At 38.5% G+C, this 18,138-nt stretch overlaps 1 protein-coding gene across 1 annotated transcript in view; it reads right to left on the reverse strand.

The window, feature by feature from the left end:
* LOC134803056 (zinc finger protein 567-like) overlaps positions 1 to 17,697 on the reverse strand; it is a 269,979-nt gene extending 252,282 nt beyond the window's left edge. Inside the window, exons 1-3 of the mRNA XM_063775761.1 lie at positions 17,199 to 17,697; positions 16,592 to 16,765; positions 14,623 to 15,230 (exon numbers count right to left, since the gene is read on the reverse strand). Coding sequence (XP_063631831.1) covers positions 14,623 to 15,230; positions 16,592 to 16,765; positions 17,199 to 17,475 — 1,059 coding nt within the window. The 5' untranslated portion in view covers positions 17,476 to 17,697. The remainder of the gene's footprint in view (positions 1 to 14,622; positions 15,231 to 16,591; positions 16,766 to 17,198) is intronic.
* Between the last annotated feature and the right edge of the window lie 441 nt (positions 17,698 to 18,138).

The raw sequence follows: 18,138 nt of genomic DNA on the forward strand, positions 1-18,138 counted from the left end.
GTTATAATAAATGAGTGTTATATCAAAAGATAATTATATAAAATGATATTAAACATTTTAATAATATACCAAATATATATTATACAAAATGAGTTATTATATTTTCTGAAATTATAATAAATGTTGTTATATCTACAGAAAATATATTAATTATTTTTATATCGATCATTACACACCCCTCATAGCCATACCATACTCATACTATACACATATAATAACTATACGTATCTTAATTCTCACGTCGTACATCAGTACATCACAGACCTTTACTTGACCTACTATTTGTAGGAACTGCAACAGTAACTTTGTAATGGCATATATGTATATGGGACAACAAACTTACTTATGCAGTTTAACACTTTAAACTCTCGCGTTTTGTACACATATTTAATTACACAAACGGGTCTACCGCGATATAATTTCATTGTTTTTACCTTTAATTCCGACGTTTCAGCTGAGTTGCACCAGCTGTGGTCACGGAAAGACTGACGTCCCAACAAATGTCAACGGAGATATTAATAAAACACCACTAAACTACCCGAAATTAGTTTATAAAAATGTTCGGGGTAGACAAAGAAATTGCAGCTACCCGTTAAAGTTTAATGTTTATTGTCCACGGCACGACACGCAACACTCACAGTATCCGTACACTGGTCCGAAGATATATCCGCTGGTTTCAACATTTGAATCACTGGTCCCCAAGTAGACGATAATTTGTACCCGTCCTCACGATTGAAATTTTTAGGGTGTTTTTTAATTTCAATCGCCTCTCTCACGATCCGCGGATAATAGTGTCGCTCGTTGGAGAGGACTTTGGGTTTATGTAGCTCAATCCAGTGATTCGTTCCTGTTGTCAGCAAGTGCTCAGCTATTGCGGATTTGTTTACATGGCGGATTTGTTTACTTATGCAGTTCTTAAATCTTTAAAACGTGACTGATATTGCAATATTTTTAGGTTTTCTATGGCTTGATACGCTGAAAACTACCTATGTTTAAAATTTGAAGCTTGTGGATATGCTAGAAGTATCTTAGAATTATGATGATCGGTAAGTGTGTCAGTGTCGAAATTAAGGAACTTTGACGTACAATAATTCTTAAACTACAAGTTCCATTTTTTTCTTTTTTTTTATGTCAACACTGAGGTAATATTTATTAAACGATGTCAAAGCAATACAATACATTACAAATTATGTAATAGTCTTTTTGGTACCAAAATTGATGTATAGAGTGAGCACTCTATTTTTACTAAGTATAGTATTTCTCTATAGTCTATGGTATTACATGTTTTTTGTCTAGCAGTGAATGTTTTAAACGGTAGAGTTAGACCAAGCTAAGGGGCTGTCCATAAATTACGTCATCGATTTTTGGCGATTTTTGACCCCCCCCCCCCTCTAATCATCCAAAAATCATGCACCGAATGACCCCATTTCCTCCTACTTCATGCTACCGTCATCCGATGTCCAGACCCCCCCCCCCCCCCCTAATTTGAAATGACGCAATTTATGAATAGCCCCTAACTCTACGGCGAATTTGATAGGACAAAGCGTGGACGTTTGACGTTTATATAAACACTTCCACGCTCTATATTTATACAGGATGTGTTTCTTGAAGTATCATCTTTTGTATGTCTTTACGTGACGTTTTATAGCACATCTACTGGCACTAGCATAACTACAGCAGGCACATTTAAAAGGTCTTTCACCTGTATGAATCCGTTCATGGTTTTTACAATTATGGCTATGCGAACTCGCAAAGCTGCAGTGCTTACATTTGTATGGTTTTTCTCCGGTGTGTATCCTTTCGTACTGTTTCAAATAACTTCTTTTAGTACTAGTGTGACTGTAGTAGTCACATTTGTAAAGTTTATTACTATCATGTATCTTTTCATGTGTTCTTAAATTTCTTTCGTTATGTGTCTTTACGTGACGTTTTAAATCACATCTAGCGGCACTAGCAAAACTACAGCAGGCACATTTAAAAGGTCTTTCACCTGTATGAATCCGTTCATGGATTTTTAAATGATGGCTATGCGTACTCGCATAGCTGCAGTGCTTACATTTGTATGGTTTTTCTCCGGTGTGTATCCTTTCGTGCTGTTTCAAATTACTTCTTTGAGTACTAGTGTGACTGCAGTAGGCACATTTGTAAAGTTTATTACTATCATGTATCTTTTCATGTGTCGTTAAATTCCTTTTGTTATGAGTAGCGTAGCTGGCCTGGCCATATATGTCGTACTACAGATAACCGGTGGACCAAACATGTCACAGAATGGTTACTAATAGACACACCGAGAAAACAGAAAAAAACCGAATACAAGATGGAGAGATGAGCTAAGAAATTTCGACAGATATTGGTGGAGAACAGCACAGAATAGGAAGGAATGGGAGACACTGGGGGAGGCCTTTTCCGCACACGCGGCATGCAAATGAACAAAATAAATTGAAAAACAAATAAAATTTAATTAATAAATGTAACAACAATGAAAGTGTAAAAATAACAAAAACGCATGAAATAAAGGCTATTACTATTACTAGCTACAGTAGTTACATTTGTAAGGGTTTTCCCCGCTATGTATTATGGTTTGATGATATTTTAAACAACGCTTATAAGCAGTAGTGTAAGTACAATCGGCTCATTTCAAAGGCTTATCAACAGTATGTTTCCTTTCATGTTTTCTTAAATTAATCTTATTACTAAAAGCATAATTACAGAGCTTGCATTTGTATGGTTTTGCGACAAGCGTTTACTGATGAATGAGTTCCTTGAAGATTTGGTTCCTGGATGGTCAGTTTGTCCTGAAATTTTAGTGTACAAATTAATACGCCGTGTTTTTAGGGTTCCGTACCCAAAGGGTGTCACCAGGCTGTAACTCAAGAACCGTGATAAGTAGACAGTTTAAATTTTCATAGATGATGTATTTCTGTTCCGCTAACAGCAAATACTAAAAACCAGGGATGTAACGGATGTGGTTTTATCGGAACCGAAAACGGAAACAGATGTTTTCAATTTAGTTTAACGGAACCGAAAACGGAATCGGAACCAGAATCGGAGCCTGACTTTTTAACGATGTAGTCGTTTTCCCCTTTCTAGAATAAACCTTCGGACAAAGTTTACACTTTATAGCCGTGTCCCCACTAACTTCATCAAAATAGTTCCAAATCGAACTTGATTTCGGCTTCATTGTGCGTTTTTTTACACATTACATTCACATTCACCACACACACTACACACAGTCAGTAGTCAGTACACAACAGAACACATACGATTTTAATTTTAATAACACGAATAAAACAAAGTAAGTATACAAACAAACAACAAATTAGCGTAGCACGTGGCAAGCGAGGCGATGAGCGACTGACTGGTATGACATCCGTTATAACTTCCGTTTCAAACATAACGGAACCGGAACAGAAACGGTAGTTCCGCCTTAACGGAAACGGAACCGGAGCTCCGTAACATCCCTGCTAAAAACCAAATAAAATGAATATTTCATTGGAGCTATTGGCTGTTTTCTGCGTAACGTTAAGTGAATCCTTCGTTGCAATTTACTGTCAAATTTATTACTAGTAGTACTCTCTTCTTCTGTGCAATAGTCTTCATAACTCAAATACTGCTGGAACATGTATGTGTTCTGACCAATGCTGGATGTGTGGTGCTCCATGTCAACTTGCATCCGCTCCAGTCTGACCGAACATGTCCGGCTTGGCAATATACCACCCCCTAAGGACAACATGGTTTAATTAAATTATAAAAGCGTCAAACGCAATGAAATGGATACTGATTTTGGTAAAACATGACTAAGAACCAGCGCTAGGAAACCTGATGGTTTCAATTAAGAAAACCTAAACTGAAATAAATGTCATATACTAAGAAAAAATCCACTCACTTGGTCACTTTTTCTTAGTATATGACATTTATTTCAATTTATAATTTATATACTTAGTAGTGTTTCTACTTGAAATAAAAACAAATTAACCCTTTACCAGGCTAAGGGCTATATATTTCCCACATACGACACTTCAAACATGTGTTCTATTTTCGATCAGCAAGACTGACATTTGATTGTCATTTTTGAACTGTCAGCCTGGTAAAGGGTTAAAATATTTTCTGAAAATAATTTAATTTGTACTAATACTCCTAATAGTAAAAAAACCTACTTCAAAACGGACACACACAAAAAGCAGTCTAATTTATAATATCCCTCTTTTGTGGGGGTTAGTGTACGTGTAGCAGTTTTATTATGTATATCAATGATGATGATGATGGTATCCTGTTATCCCTCATCAGGGACATAGAGCTCTCAGAAGGGTTCTCCACTGTTGTCGATCCTGTGCTGTCTCTTCGAGTTTCGAGATGTATATTAATAATCATAAATATTTATATATCAATGTCTAAGTCACATCCCTCTATCTTCACTTCTCTCTCAATCGGCCCGGCTGTGCGGTCCCATGAAGCTTTGCCACCATCATCACAACCCTCTATCTTCATCACACGCTCAATCGGCCCGGCTGTGCGGTCCCATGAAGCTTTGTCACCATCATCACATCCCTCTATCTTCACTTCACTCTCAATCGGCCCGGCTGTCTGAGGCTCACAGACTGTGAGGTCCCATGAGGCTTTGTCACCATTACTATCTCGCTCTAACTTCACCCGCTCAATCGGCCCGTCTGTCTCAGGGTCACAAGAGGTTGAGAGGTCCCACAAAGGCTCAGTCTTCACCCGCACACAACCTGCATTCTCCAGCGAGTCTGACACTGAAATCACTGATACAATATAGTTATAGAATACAATTAAGGTTAGGTGGGGTAAGAGAAACTATAGGGTATAAGATAAACACTTGTACGGAAAATAAACAGAGATACTCAAAGATATTAAAGACAAAATTAAATTAAAATACAAAATATTAATAAAATTAACTTAAAAATACTTATGTAGAAGAACTTTGCTCATACGGTTTCTCTTGCCCCAAGCAAAATAAACTATATTTCTCTTACCCCATCTGATCTTACTACATTGTATCATATTATATTCAAGGCAGAAGCTAGTAAAAAATATATAGCGGCCATTACAAAATAATTTTTTGGGTTTTATAATTTAGGTTTGCCTGGCATTTGCCATTACTGGCCGCATGGCAAGGAAGCGTAGGGCTGGACGTATGGCCACGCGTTGGGCGGACAGAACAACGTCAGAGACAAACGCCACATTGCAGGCTAGAATGCACTGGGGCCAAAACAGAGCGGCTTAGAGAGCACTGGTGTGCACATTCGTCACTTCCCTCAGCCATGAGGATAGGAAGGATATAAGGAAGACAAGAATTTAGGTTTACATACCCACTGACATAGGAAGCCTGCTCATATCTTCTTCCTTTTTCACTCAATTCTCATATTCTTGGAGAGAAGTACTAATGTCACTAATTATACTATCTTCCTGGTAATGAAATTTAGTAGGCACTGCCTCATCTGCCAAAAGTATCTTCTGACTGTAGCCCTTTTTGTACTTCATGTAGTTAATTGTATCTTTTTCCATCTGGAATGCAAACTTAGTATTTGAAGAGAGGCGGCCTTAGCCTTTGCGAGGCTCACGGCAGATCTTTGCGAGGCCCCCCCTAGTTTAATGGATAGGCTGTATCAGGAAAATGTCTTGTGGACAGCCCAAAGACCAAGCTTCAGGAGAACTGAGCTTGGTCTTGAACCAATAGCCATGTGTCAAAAAGCGAGGCCGAGGCCTTTCTGTGCGAGGCCACCCCTAAATATATTATCTTATCTAACATAACATTACAAAAAGACATGAAATCCTACAGAATATAAACTGACGGTAGGAAAATTACATACTAGCCTATCCTACTAGATTATAGACTAACGGGTGCACAATCTCACGGTGTTCGATCTTATTTCGGTACATTACAACCACTGTTTGAACTACAATATTATTTATTTACAGTAAAATATTATTACATTGAAGTGATCTTCACACATAAACACATTTGTATGTGATAAAATGCTCTTTGGGTCTCTTTGAGTTAATTAGGGCGAGCGAAGCGAGCCCTATCACTATTCGACAAACTATGCATTCTTGTGGTACACTTTACGGAAAAACTACTGCACTGTTGGGTTTGAGATTTAACATAGTAATTTAAATTTATGTCTAGATGTGTTATCAAACATAAAAATATCATTTTATAAACCTAAAAAAATACAATAAAGTAATAACACTTTGTATTACTACTAGCGCCATCTGTTGGCAAAATAATGAATTAACATTCGTGCTAATGTTAATTATTTATTTCTGTAACAAATGGTAGTAGTATAAATATTGGACATTCTTATACAAATTGACTAAGCCCCCACAGTAAGCTCAAGCAGGCTTGTGTTGTGGGTACTCGGACAACCATACCTATGTGGTGTTTTCAATTTCAATAAAGTCGATGGCGCTTACGCTATTATCAACGATGAATACAAAAGTGGGTTAAAATTTTGGATTTAGACCCACCTCGCTTCGCTTGGTTTGATTCCCAAGTTTCTGTGAACAGGTACCTACTAGAACAATCAATTTTGCTGTATATTCATTGCGGAGGTCAATTTACTTCTAATGTTTTGTGACGCTGATGAACTGATCAGTCATGTTGTGTTAGCAAACTTAAATCGGGTATTTTCAGTTCGAGAAACTGTTTTGGCGCCATTCATTTATTACGTAAGACGATTTTGGGGTGGAGGGGGTCGAACATATCTTATTTTTTCTTACAAAGGGGGGGGGGGAGGGGGTTTTCATAGTTCTTACGTAAGATCACAAAGATGCGATTTTTTTTTCTATGAAATTATGACGAGCTCAAGTACCTTTGTACAGGTACAAATAAACTGTACTGCACTCCCAAGTGCTCATCATGACGAGTCGGATGTCCAAAACAGCGTGTGTCCATGTAGGTCTATAGGCACACGCTGTTTTGGTCATGCAACTCGTCTTGATGAGTACTTAGGAAAGTAGTAATACCCAAGATAGAGCTGGTGCTCAACCTTGGCTGTACCTAGTGGAACTCAGGTTTGGTGCAACACAGGCACACGCTATTTTAGTCAATCGACACGTCTTGATGAGCACTTAGAAGAGCAGTACCAAAGATAGAGCTGATGCTGAACCCTGGCAGTACCTAGTGGAACTCAGGTTTGGTGCAACATAGGCACACGCTGTTTTAGTCATCCGACTCGTCTTGATGAGCACTTAGGAGAGTAGTACCCAAGATAAAGCTGATGCTGAACCCTGGCTGTACCTATTGGAACTCAGGTTTGGTGCAACATAGGCACACGCTGTTTTGGTCATCCGACTCGTCTTGATGAGTACTTAGGAAAGTAGTACCCAAGATAGAGCTGGTGCTGAACCTTGGCTGTTCCTAGTGGAAATCAGGTTTGGTGCAACGCAGGCACACGCTGTTTTAGTTAATCGATACATCTTGATGAGCACTTGGAATAGCAGTACCCAAGATAGAGCTGATGCTGAACCCTGACTGTACCTAGTGGAACTCAGGTTTGTTGGAATATAGACACACGCTGTTTTGGACATCCGACTTGTCATGATGAGCACTTAGGAGATTAGTACCCAAGATAGAGCTGATGCTGAACCCTGGCTGTACCGAGTGGAACTCAGGTTTGGTGCAACATAGGCACACGCTGTTTTGGTCATCTGACACGTCTTAATGAGCACTTAGAAAAGCAATACCCAAGATAGAGCAGTACGCAAAAATAAATTCAAGGACATTGGCTCGCTGACCCAACATTATGTAGGAAAGCCAGTTGGCTTCCTTACAAAAAGTACTGGGCGACCGTGTAGGATGTAATAAGCGCTTATGAAATTGTATATTACGTGTGGATGATATTGGCAATTTGATTTTCTCGTCTGGACACGTTTTTAATGGACAAAGTAAAAGCTGTAACAAACAGGCGTACCGGACAGCAACCGGGGTCCGGTTAGTATATTTCTTTCTTGCTCTCACTTATAGCTGCGTTCTTAACGGACTTATTACGTACCCACTCGATCGAACATGGAACAAGCATCGGATTGGATCAAAGTCGCGGTCCGGTACGTTTAGGAAGAAAAACTCCGCGAGCCCTTACAAAGCTCTGCTTTTTGCTAGTTCTAACCAAATTTTACGTTTTTCGGGTTTCGTTGGAACGGAAACAAACAATTTGTCAGGTTTTTTATAGTAGTATTTGTGCATTGTGGCACTATACACCATTTATAGGTATACCATTTAATCATCATTTAGTAGTAAAAATTTGAACAAAAACAATGAAATGTAGTTTTCATTCATTCATTGAACCCCACTGGTTGACAGTGTTGACACTTGACAGATTTTTTTTAATGGCATCGCGCTCATGGCGTATTCACTATTCAGCCAGACGAGTCGGTGTGTCTGTAACGACTCTAACAGACGGGCGTACGTACCGATCCGCAACCTTGGTCTGGTCTGACGCGACGCGACGACAACGTAGCTAAAAGTGAGATTGAGATAGAGATATGTTGACAGGACGTACTATTATTTCTTCTGTGACAGGACCAAGGTCGCGTCCGGTACACCCGTATAATATTATAGTATCAGTGGGCTCAGTGGCGATTCCAGTTCATTCCAGTATTTTTTCCAATGTCGGATCGCTGGTTGCTGGCGATTTCAGACTTGCTCATGGTCTAATAAAACATGGTCTTCCATTCCCAGAGTGACACGCGATTACGTCACAATAACATTGCCACTTTATTTCAACATAACATGTTACATGGGTACATTATACCTATGGTTAATAAGTTAAAATATTTCTTTATAATTTTATAATTTTCATTTATATGTATTTTAGCTTAAATTTTACAATAACACGTCATTTTTAATTACTCGTTAGCAATATCTTCCGATTCACGAAAGAAATTTCAGACTTTCGGGTAATTCTGTTTATACTACTGGCAACACAGGATAGCGCTGAGGACATTTGACAATTCGGATCTAGATAACTTCATGCCCTGACCGTCATCCTTGTCGAACGCGTGTTAATTGTTATTTCCTTCTCGCTCAGTGTCAGCAGTCGCAGAGTTTTCCAAACTTTTCACGTCGTAAGCTTGGTAATTAATGTTTTGTTACGAAAATGGTTGGCTGTTCTATTCGGAACTGTAAGAGTAGGAGTAAAAAGGGCAGTATAATCAGATTTTATACGTTTCCGAATAATGAATCCGTAGCCAATGAATGGCTTCGCTATTGTGGACTGAAAACAATATGTAAAAATGGTATGTATACGTAATTATCGACAATAATTACTATTAATGATAAAATTTTATGTTCTATGTTTGCTTGTTAACGCAAGCAGCCCCCCTAAGAAATTAAAACGAAAATTGCTTAAAGTGTCGAACACCGTTTATTGATTAACTGTGAATTAGTTTTTAAAACGTTTGTCTTGTATAGATAAATAAAGTTTAATTTAATACATTAGATTTGTTTTATTTTACTATGTTTCTACATGAATAACTTAAAATTAATGCCGTTAAAATAATTTTCACCGTTGGTTAAAATTCTCCCACATTTCAAAGTTTGAGAACCTGTAAACAGCATGATGACGTAGGCGCGTGTCAGTTAGGTCATACGCGAATCTCGGAATGGAGTACCAGGCGGAGTATATTATTATACCATGGACTTGCTGGAGCGTGCAGATTGTGTGCGGGTAAAGGACAAGCCTTTGTGGGATGTGGGACCTCTCGGCCTCCTGTGAGCCTGATACGGCCGGGCCGATTGAGCGTGTGATGAAGATAAAGGGATACGATGATGGTGGCAGAGCTTCATGGGAAGCCTGTGGGCCTCAGACAGCCGGGCCGATTGAGCGTCTGAAGATAGAGGGATGCTATGATGGTGGCAGAGCTTCATGGGACCTCACAGCCTGTGGGCCTCAGACAGCCGGGCCGATTGAGCGTGTGATGAACATAGACGGATGGGATGATGGTGGCAAAGCTTCATGGGAACTCACAGCCTGTGGGCCTCAGACAGCCGGGCCGATTGAGCGTGTGATGAAGATAGAGGGGTACGATGATGGTGGCAGAACTTCATGGGAACTCACAGCCTGTGGGCCACAGACAGCCGGGCCGATTGAGCGTGTGGTGAAGATAGAGAGATGCGGTGATGGTGACAAAGCCTTATGCGAACTCACAGCCTGTGGGCCTCAGACAGCCGGGCCGATTGAGCGTGTGATGAAGATAGAGGGGTACGATGATGGTGGCAGAACTTCATGGGAACTCACAGCCTGTGGGCCACAGACAGCCGGGCCGATTGAGCGTGTGGTGAAGATAGAGGGATGCGGTGATGGTGACAAAGCCTTATGGGATTTCAAGGGCTTCTTTGGCCTAGAGACGCGAGCCGGGCACATTGACCATGTCGTGAAAGCAGAGGAAAGTGAGACTGAGGGTAATGAAGCATTGTGGGGCCTGTACAATAACCATGAAGTTAAGGAAGAACTTGTGCTGGGTCCCGAGGAGTTCCAGCGGCCCAAAGTGACCTTAGTGTGTCGAGGTTAGTTTTTTAATAATATAATACTTGTGTTGTTTGTACCCTACTTTTCATTACACGGATTACACCCTTAATGCCACTTGCACCATCTCATTAACCTGGGTTTAACCGGTTAAACCGTTAACCTAGTGTCAAATTGTACTGGTAACCTTGGTAACTCCAGATTTAACATTTCACCCCGGGTTGGTGGGATGGTGCAAGTGGCCTTTAGGGGTTGAATTTTTCAAAAACGCATCTTATTTCTTGTGCAGTCAAGTGTAAAAATATGGGTGCACTCATTATGCTCAAAAATATGTCCCACTAGTTCTTATGTCAGCGAATTAAGAACAATGGGACCACGTGTGGGACATATTTTTGAGTTTGTTGTATGCACCTATGCACCCATACACTTGACTGTAAATTTATCCTGATGTTTCAACTTTCTAGATTTTGTAGTTTTGGATCTGCATTGATGAATCAGTCAGTCAGTCAGTCAGTCAGGGCACAGCATTTATATTATATATGATTATATAGATTATAAAGTTCAAGTTGCTACTTAACTTAACTCTTGTGATCATGATAAAATATTCTATTTGGTTGATATTTAAATACCAACCAGAATAAAAATAATTTTATCTGTGAAACATTATTTCATACTTTTTAATATATAAACTCCATGAAAAGGAGTAAACTAGAATATGTCTAAGTTAACTTTGCACCAACATAAATAGAATATTTATGTGAGGAAGTGTTATTAGATACATCATACAACAAACGCTCCCATACAACAAACGTGACTTTTTTGCCGCTTTTTGCATAATGGTACGGAGTCCGACTCGCACTTGGCCGGGTTTTTATTTCCATGTTGGCTTTATTTCAGGGGGCGGAATAATGTCAAGCAAGACATGCTTGGTCAGACTGGAGCGCATGCAAGTCGACATGAAGAGCCACAGATGCAGCATTGGTTGGAACAGATACAAGTTCGAACAATTTTTCCGACGTTATGAAGAATATTACACAGAACAAGAGAGCATATATAAGTTACTCTATGCAAGAGAGTTCTACTAGTAATAGTAATAAATTTGACAGTAAGTTACAGTTTCTGTATTGTAGTAATTCCAACTTTGCTAACAAATCAAATGATTTTATTAAATATTTTGATTTGATTTTTTTATGTAACCTCAGGTGTAAGAATATACTAGTGAAGTAACACCCTCGTTTCCAATATTTCATTAACCCCCCTTTGTTTCACAATTTTTTAATTAAAATCCGTTAAATTCGGAATATGGCTATAGTATATTTAAGGAAACATAATGACATAGTTAGTTTTCATAAATTCGTATATTTTAATTTTATTTTATACAAATTAATTTCACACTAAAATTTCAGGACAAACTCAGCTTATCAACGACCCTAACCACCCAAGCACCAAATCTTCAAGGAACATCATTCATCAGAGAATGCTTGTTCCAAAACCATATAAATGCAAATACTGTAGTTACGCTAGTAAAGATAAGAATAATCTAAATAAACATGAAAAGACACATGGAGGAGAAAAGCAGTACAAGTGTACCTACTGCAGCTACATAGCATCTCAGAAAACTGTTATAAGGGCACACGAAGTTATACATACTGGTAAAAACTTTTACCAATGTGCTCACTGTGGTTTTACTACACATTATAAATATCATTTAAGAATACATGAAAGGACACATACTAGTGATAAACTATTGAAATGTACCGATTGCACTTACACTACTGCTGATAAGCGTTGTTTGAAATATCATCAAACCATACACAGCGGAGAAAAACCTTACAAATGTAACTACTGTAACTATGCTGCTCTTAAAAGAAATTTAATAACACATGAAAACATACGTAACAGTAAAAGACTTTACAAATGTGCCCACTACAGTCACACAAGTACTCGCAATTTGAAAGGGAACGGCAGAAAGAGTGGTGGCAAGAAAGAGACTAAAGCTAAAGTTAATAATGAGACAGAAAGAGATGAACAAACTGGTGAGGGGAAAAAGAAAACTCCGTCTACTTCAAAAGCGAAAGGCCGTAAACTTAAGACCAAGAAACTGTCCAGCGAGCAACTTGAAGATATGGCAGCTCTTGTTTCCAGCTGGGAGTCACCACCACATGAAGCTGTTGTCAGTCCAAAAACGGAGGAAAAGGTTGACCTCAATGGAGATCCGCTACATTTAGGCCCACCATTGCCACATCCTGTAAAAAAAAGAGAGAAAGAAACGAAAACCAGAATAAAAGGCAGAGAAAATAAAAAAACCAAAAAGTCAAGAAAGAACCTGAAAAGGACTCCTAAACTGAAGATGGAACCAATACCAATTGAAGGCGAAGCTCCACGCAAGCCAAGAAAACCGAGAACACCCAGAAAAATCCTAACTTTGCATACAACTCCCCTTAGAACTTAGAACCAATAATGTCTAGTCTAAAAATGTAAAAGCTACAGAATGGAGCAGCAGATGTATAGTGCGACATAACCTCCTAAGGCCCAAGGTCCTACATATGTATAGTACTTCTTTGTTCGATGAAATTTAAACCATATTCAATTGGAACAGAGTTGGATTTCTTTTGTATCGTTACATTTTCTATCAAATAAAAATCAACTCTATTCCCTGCACTATAGGTTCAAATTTCAGTGGCAAATTTTGGCCTTTTCATTTGTATGGCCAGCCATACAAATGAGGCCCAGGCCTTAGGAGGCTAAAAATGTAAAGAGCTACAGAATGGAGCACCAGATGTATAGTGTAACATAAAATAGTAGAATTTAAATAAAATGGAACTAAAAATCCATACTGAATCGTTGCCACGTTTAAGCATTTTACATCCAAAATGTGACAGTTACATAGAAAGTGGCGCCCTCATTTAATTTCCACTATTTAATCGCACTGTAAAATAGTGTAGTTAAGCAAGTTCCATACTTGCAAATCCTTTTTTCACGCCACGGTTAATATTGGCAATACTTAAATAAATAAACAATTTGATTTATTTGCCTATTTATTATTTCTCCAGTCACCTTTCGGGACATTTTAGATTTATTTTAAGACTACTTACTACTAAGAGTAATTACAAAAGGCATAATAGAAACTATATTTGTGTAAAAAAATACATTAGTATTTTTGAAACCTCATAAGTTATCGCTGCAAGTCTAGCACTGTTGAAAGGCTTTTCACTACTTTTTTATACAATTTTCTGATAACTAGCAAAGCTGCAGTGGGTAGGGGAAGGTGGGATAAACGGGTATTAAGGTGTTTCGGTAATAAAACCCTCCGTTTCTATTGCACAATGTAGAGAATTTTATTAAGAAATTAATCAGTCTTTCGGGCTTTAATTATACTCAATTAAACTTATACACCTTTGTAAAATACCATGGATACATTGAATAAATGATTATGATTATATCGGAAAACTAAAAAAAATCAACAAATAAAATAGATTTATAAAGATTATCAACTGGGGCATGACGGAGTACCCCTTGGGTGGGGTACTTAAAGAATATTTAATTCAATTCAATAATTTATTAATAAAATCAATACAATTTTACATAATATTACAATAGGTAATCGTAGTTACTTCACAAACTGGGTAGACACAGTGAAGAAGCTGTCCATATAGCTTCTTCATCACTATCTTCCACTCCACAGCCACGATGTGCCCACTCCCCGTAAATCTGGTAAGTGATCCTTCGTTCAGTACACTCCGGACTGAACACGTGCCGTGGAAGTGCAGAAATTATGTTTCTTCGTCATCTGATGTCTGAGCTCCTTCATCAGCTTTCGTTAGTTATTTTATATTTTCCAAGTTTGTCAGTAAATAAGTACAAAAAAAAACTAAACTCATTCTTTTCTTTTGGGTGCTAGTCCTAGCGTTAGACAAAGACAGTACATATGTCTCTCTATGTTAGAAATGAGACAGTCCCTGGCCAAACTATGTTTTTTTTGTTTTGGTTCCTTACTGCTTTGTCTTTCCTTTAACTCTGTTTCATAAGGAGAAGCAGTGATTACTTAATAGTATCAGATTGTATCATCTGTTTTGGTATGGTCTTCCTCTTACCTCGCTACCCCGTATTACCCCACCATCCCCTACGTCTTTACTCCATTATGCGTCCTTTCGTGCTGTTTCAAATTACTTTCACGAAAAGTAATGTAGCTACAGCAGCCACATTTATAAGGGTTTCCACCATTATGTATCATTTGATGAACTTTTAAACTACGTTTGTAAGAGGTAGTGTAATCACAGAAAGCACATTTGTAAGGGTTTATACCATTATGTATAGTTTCGTGTACCCTTATATCAGCTTCCTCGGAAGCTGCATATCTGCAGTATTTACACTTGTAGGGTTTTCTTCGAGCATGTATATTGTGATTGTGATGATCGAAATCACTTTTACTATCAGTAGTATAGGCACAGTGGGCACGGGTACATTTGTAAGAGTCTTTATTACCAGTATGTTTATTTTCACAATGTCCCTTTAAATAAGACTTTTCGATAGTTGTGTAGCTGCAGTAGGCGCATTTGTATGGTTTTTTTCCAAAATGTTTCTGTTCGTGGCGATTAAAATTAGTTTTGCTGATACTAGAATAATTACAGAGGTCACATTTGTATAGTTTCCCTCCTACAAGCGTTTTCTGACGTATAAGTGGTTTGTTCCTTGATGATTTAGTGCCTGGATGCTCAGTGTCGGTGATATGCTGAGCTTGTCCTGAAATGAATAAATATATAAATATTATAGGACATTTTTTTACACAAATTGACTAATTGATTGATTGAGAATGTACAAATGAATAACAAAGTTTAATAGGCTTAACAAAGCAAAACTAATGAGCACCGCGACAATATTCGCCCGCGAGATAAACTACCCTTTTTCTACCTGTACCCATTCATTGGTTTAACGAAGGTCACTATCTCAGCTTGGGCAAAGATGCTTTCGTAAATTTTCGTATTTCCGATGTTTCCTTAAACAGGTCGCATTTCCGAACCGATTCTCGTAAGATTTTGTGAGCACGTTTAACGTAGTTAGATAGAATGTTTTTTTAATGTTAAAAAAAAAACGAAGGTTTTAAATGGTTGAAATTGTTGTAAGTTCTATGACAAGACGATTGTGAGCAGGGATGTTGCGGATGCAGATTTTTTGACATCCGCGGATGCGGATGCGGATATTTAAAAGCTCACATCCGCGGATGCGGATGCGGATGTCAAGATTAGGTTTTTAAAAAACGTCAAATATTACATTTTTACTAATTTTTATTTAAAAAAACGAAACGTTTAGTATTTGAGCAAGAATATAGGTGCGTTATATTTAATAAACAGTAACTTGGCCGACTTTTCTAAATCTAGACGATTTCGTTATAGGTAATGATGAAATTACCTAGCACTTACGCCGCCGCTAAGACGTTCCTGTACCGACTTGTTCAACATCCGCTTCCGCATAAGCTCCGCATCGATTTTATGCGGATGCGGATGCGGATGTTGAAAATAATGCGGAAGTTTCGCGGTTGCGGATGCGGATATTCGTAACATCCCTGATTGTGAGTTCGCTGAGATTCTACACTTTTTTCAAATATATTTATAAATATTTATGAAGTAAGACCAAACTAACTCTGCAGAGATTTTGATAGCCCATGCAGTGCAAGTGTTATTTTAAACGTCAAACTTCTATATAATTATGACAAATAAATAAACTTGCACTGCATGGGCTATCAAAATCGCTGCAGACTTTTCTTGGTCTAACTGTAAGTATTTTTTCTTTTTACATATTTAAGCTTATCTAGCTTATTGCAATTGTGAGGTCTACAACTCACAGAGTCACTAGTTATAGAGTAACAGCCGGCCTAGCCAAGGTTACAATTGCTATCGCTTCGACAACGAAAAGCATTATGTCTTTCTATCACTCTTCCATATTAGCGTGACTGTGACAGTTGCGTTTCGATCGCTACAGAGCGTAAGCTATTGGCATCTTGGCTATGCAGCCTGGTAAGTCTGTCTTGCAGACACTGACACATTGCTCCTGTGCCAAGCTTGGATCAGGAAGATTATGTTTGTAAATAATAAACTGCAACTTACCATCAAGTTTATTAATACTTGATTTATTTCCTTCATCCGTGCAATAGTCATAACTCGGGAAATACTGTTGGAACTTGTATGTGTTCCGACCAATGGTGCATGTATGACGTTCCATATCCAAATGCATCTGCTCCAATCTGACAGAGCATGTCTGGCTTGGCATGAATGGGCTCCCTGGAATAAAGTTGAATATATACACCAAAAATTATTAAGTATATTCACTTCCGAGCTGCCCTCACATTACCTAGAAAAATGCAATTTGGTTGGTCAAAATGAAGATTAATCTATCTATCTACTAGTAGTTCAGTTGGTTAAGAGTGATCAGACCAGTCTACCAAAAGTTTGCATTCATGTTTGCAGTGTTCCTAAGATAACATTTTTACACAAACTGACTAAGCACCACAGTAACCTAAAGAAGGCTTGTGTTGTGGGTATTTAAATACATAGAAAACATTCATGAACAAATATCTGTGCTTATCACATAAATCAATGCCCTCACCAGGATTCTAACCCAGGACAAGGCTTCATATGCCACTACCCACTAGGCCAGACCAGTAAAAGAACCACTATTGTTGTTGTTGGTTGCTATTATTGTTGAAAAACAAACCTCGACACACTAAAGTCACTTTGGGCCGCTGGAATTCCTCGGGACCCAGCACAAGTTCTTCTGCTTTTATGTCCTGGTCAATGGGCCCGACCTGTTCGTTCTTAACTTCTTCCTTAACCTTATGGTGATTGCACAGGCCCTGGGCCGCTTCATCATCCTCAGTACAGTCACTCTCTGTTTTCACATGGTCAGTGTGCCCAGCCAGGTGCTCCGCGAGATCCCATGCCGGTTCGGCCTTCACCCGCACACAATCTGCGCTCTCCAGCAAGTCCGACATCCTTATTAATAGTATAATTAGTATATACAAGTTACTCTATGCCGACATCACAGTATGGCGAACAAACAACATATCTTTAACAAGTTATTATTATTTGCCTTTGCCAGAGTAAGTTCTAGGTATATCAACAAAATTAACTATACATTATTAGCTAGAAGAAACTACTATACTGCCCTAAATAATCAGTAAATCGGTACGTAATCAGATTAATCAATAAATTTATATACAACGTAACGTCATTAAGATAAGACCACGATAAGACAAAGTGTCAAAAGTTTTTTTTTTACTTTTTTTTTTTTCAGTGTCAAAAGTTGGCTGAAATGTAATTGACAGGCGTACTCATGGCGTACCGGACCGCAACCGCAACCTTGTCCTGTTCGAGCTGTTCGGTCCTGTGGAAGGTACTTCGCCGTACGTCCGTTAAGGACGTAGCTATGAGTGAAAGCGAGAAAGAGATAACTGACCGGACCAAGGTTGCGATCCGGTACGCCCGTCTGTTAGCACAATCTAGAGTGATCTAGAGCTAGGCCGAGAATAGTCTGCAGTGATTTTGATAGCCCACGCAGTGTGACGTCAAGTTTAAACGTCAAAATTCTATAATATACAGCTTGGCAATAAAGAGTAGAAATTGAAAAGTGGCAACACTGTAGTGTCTTCCCGTTT

The sequence above is a fragment of the Cydia splendana genome, chromosome 26, assembly GCF_910591565.1.
Source record: "Cydia splendana chromosome 26, ilCydSple1.2, whole genome shotgun sequence".
Classification (NCBI taxonomy): Eukaryota; Metazoa; Arthropoda; class Insecta; order Lepidoptera; family Tortricidae; genus Cydia; species Cydia splendana.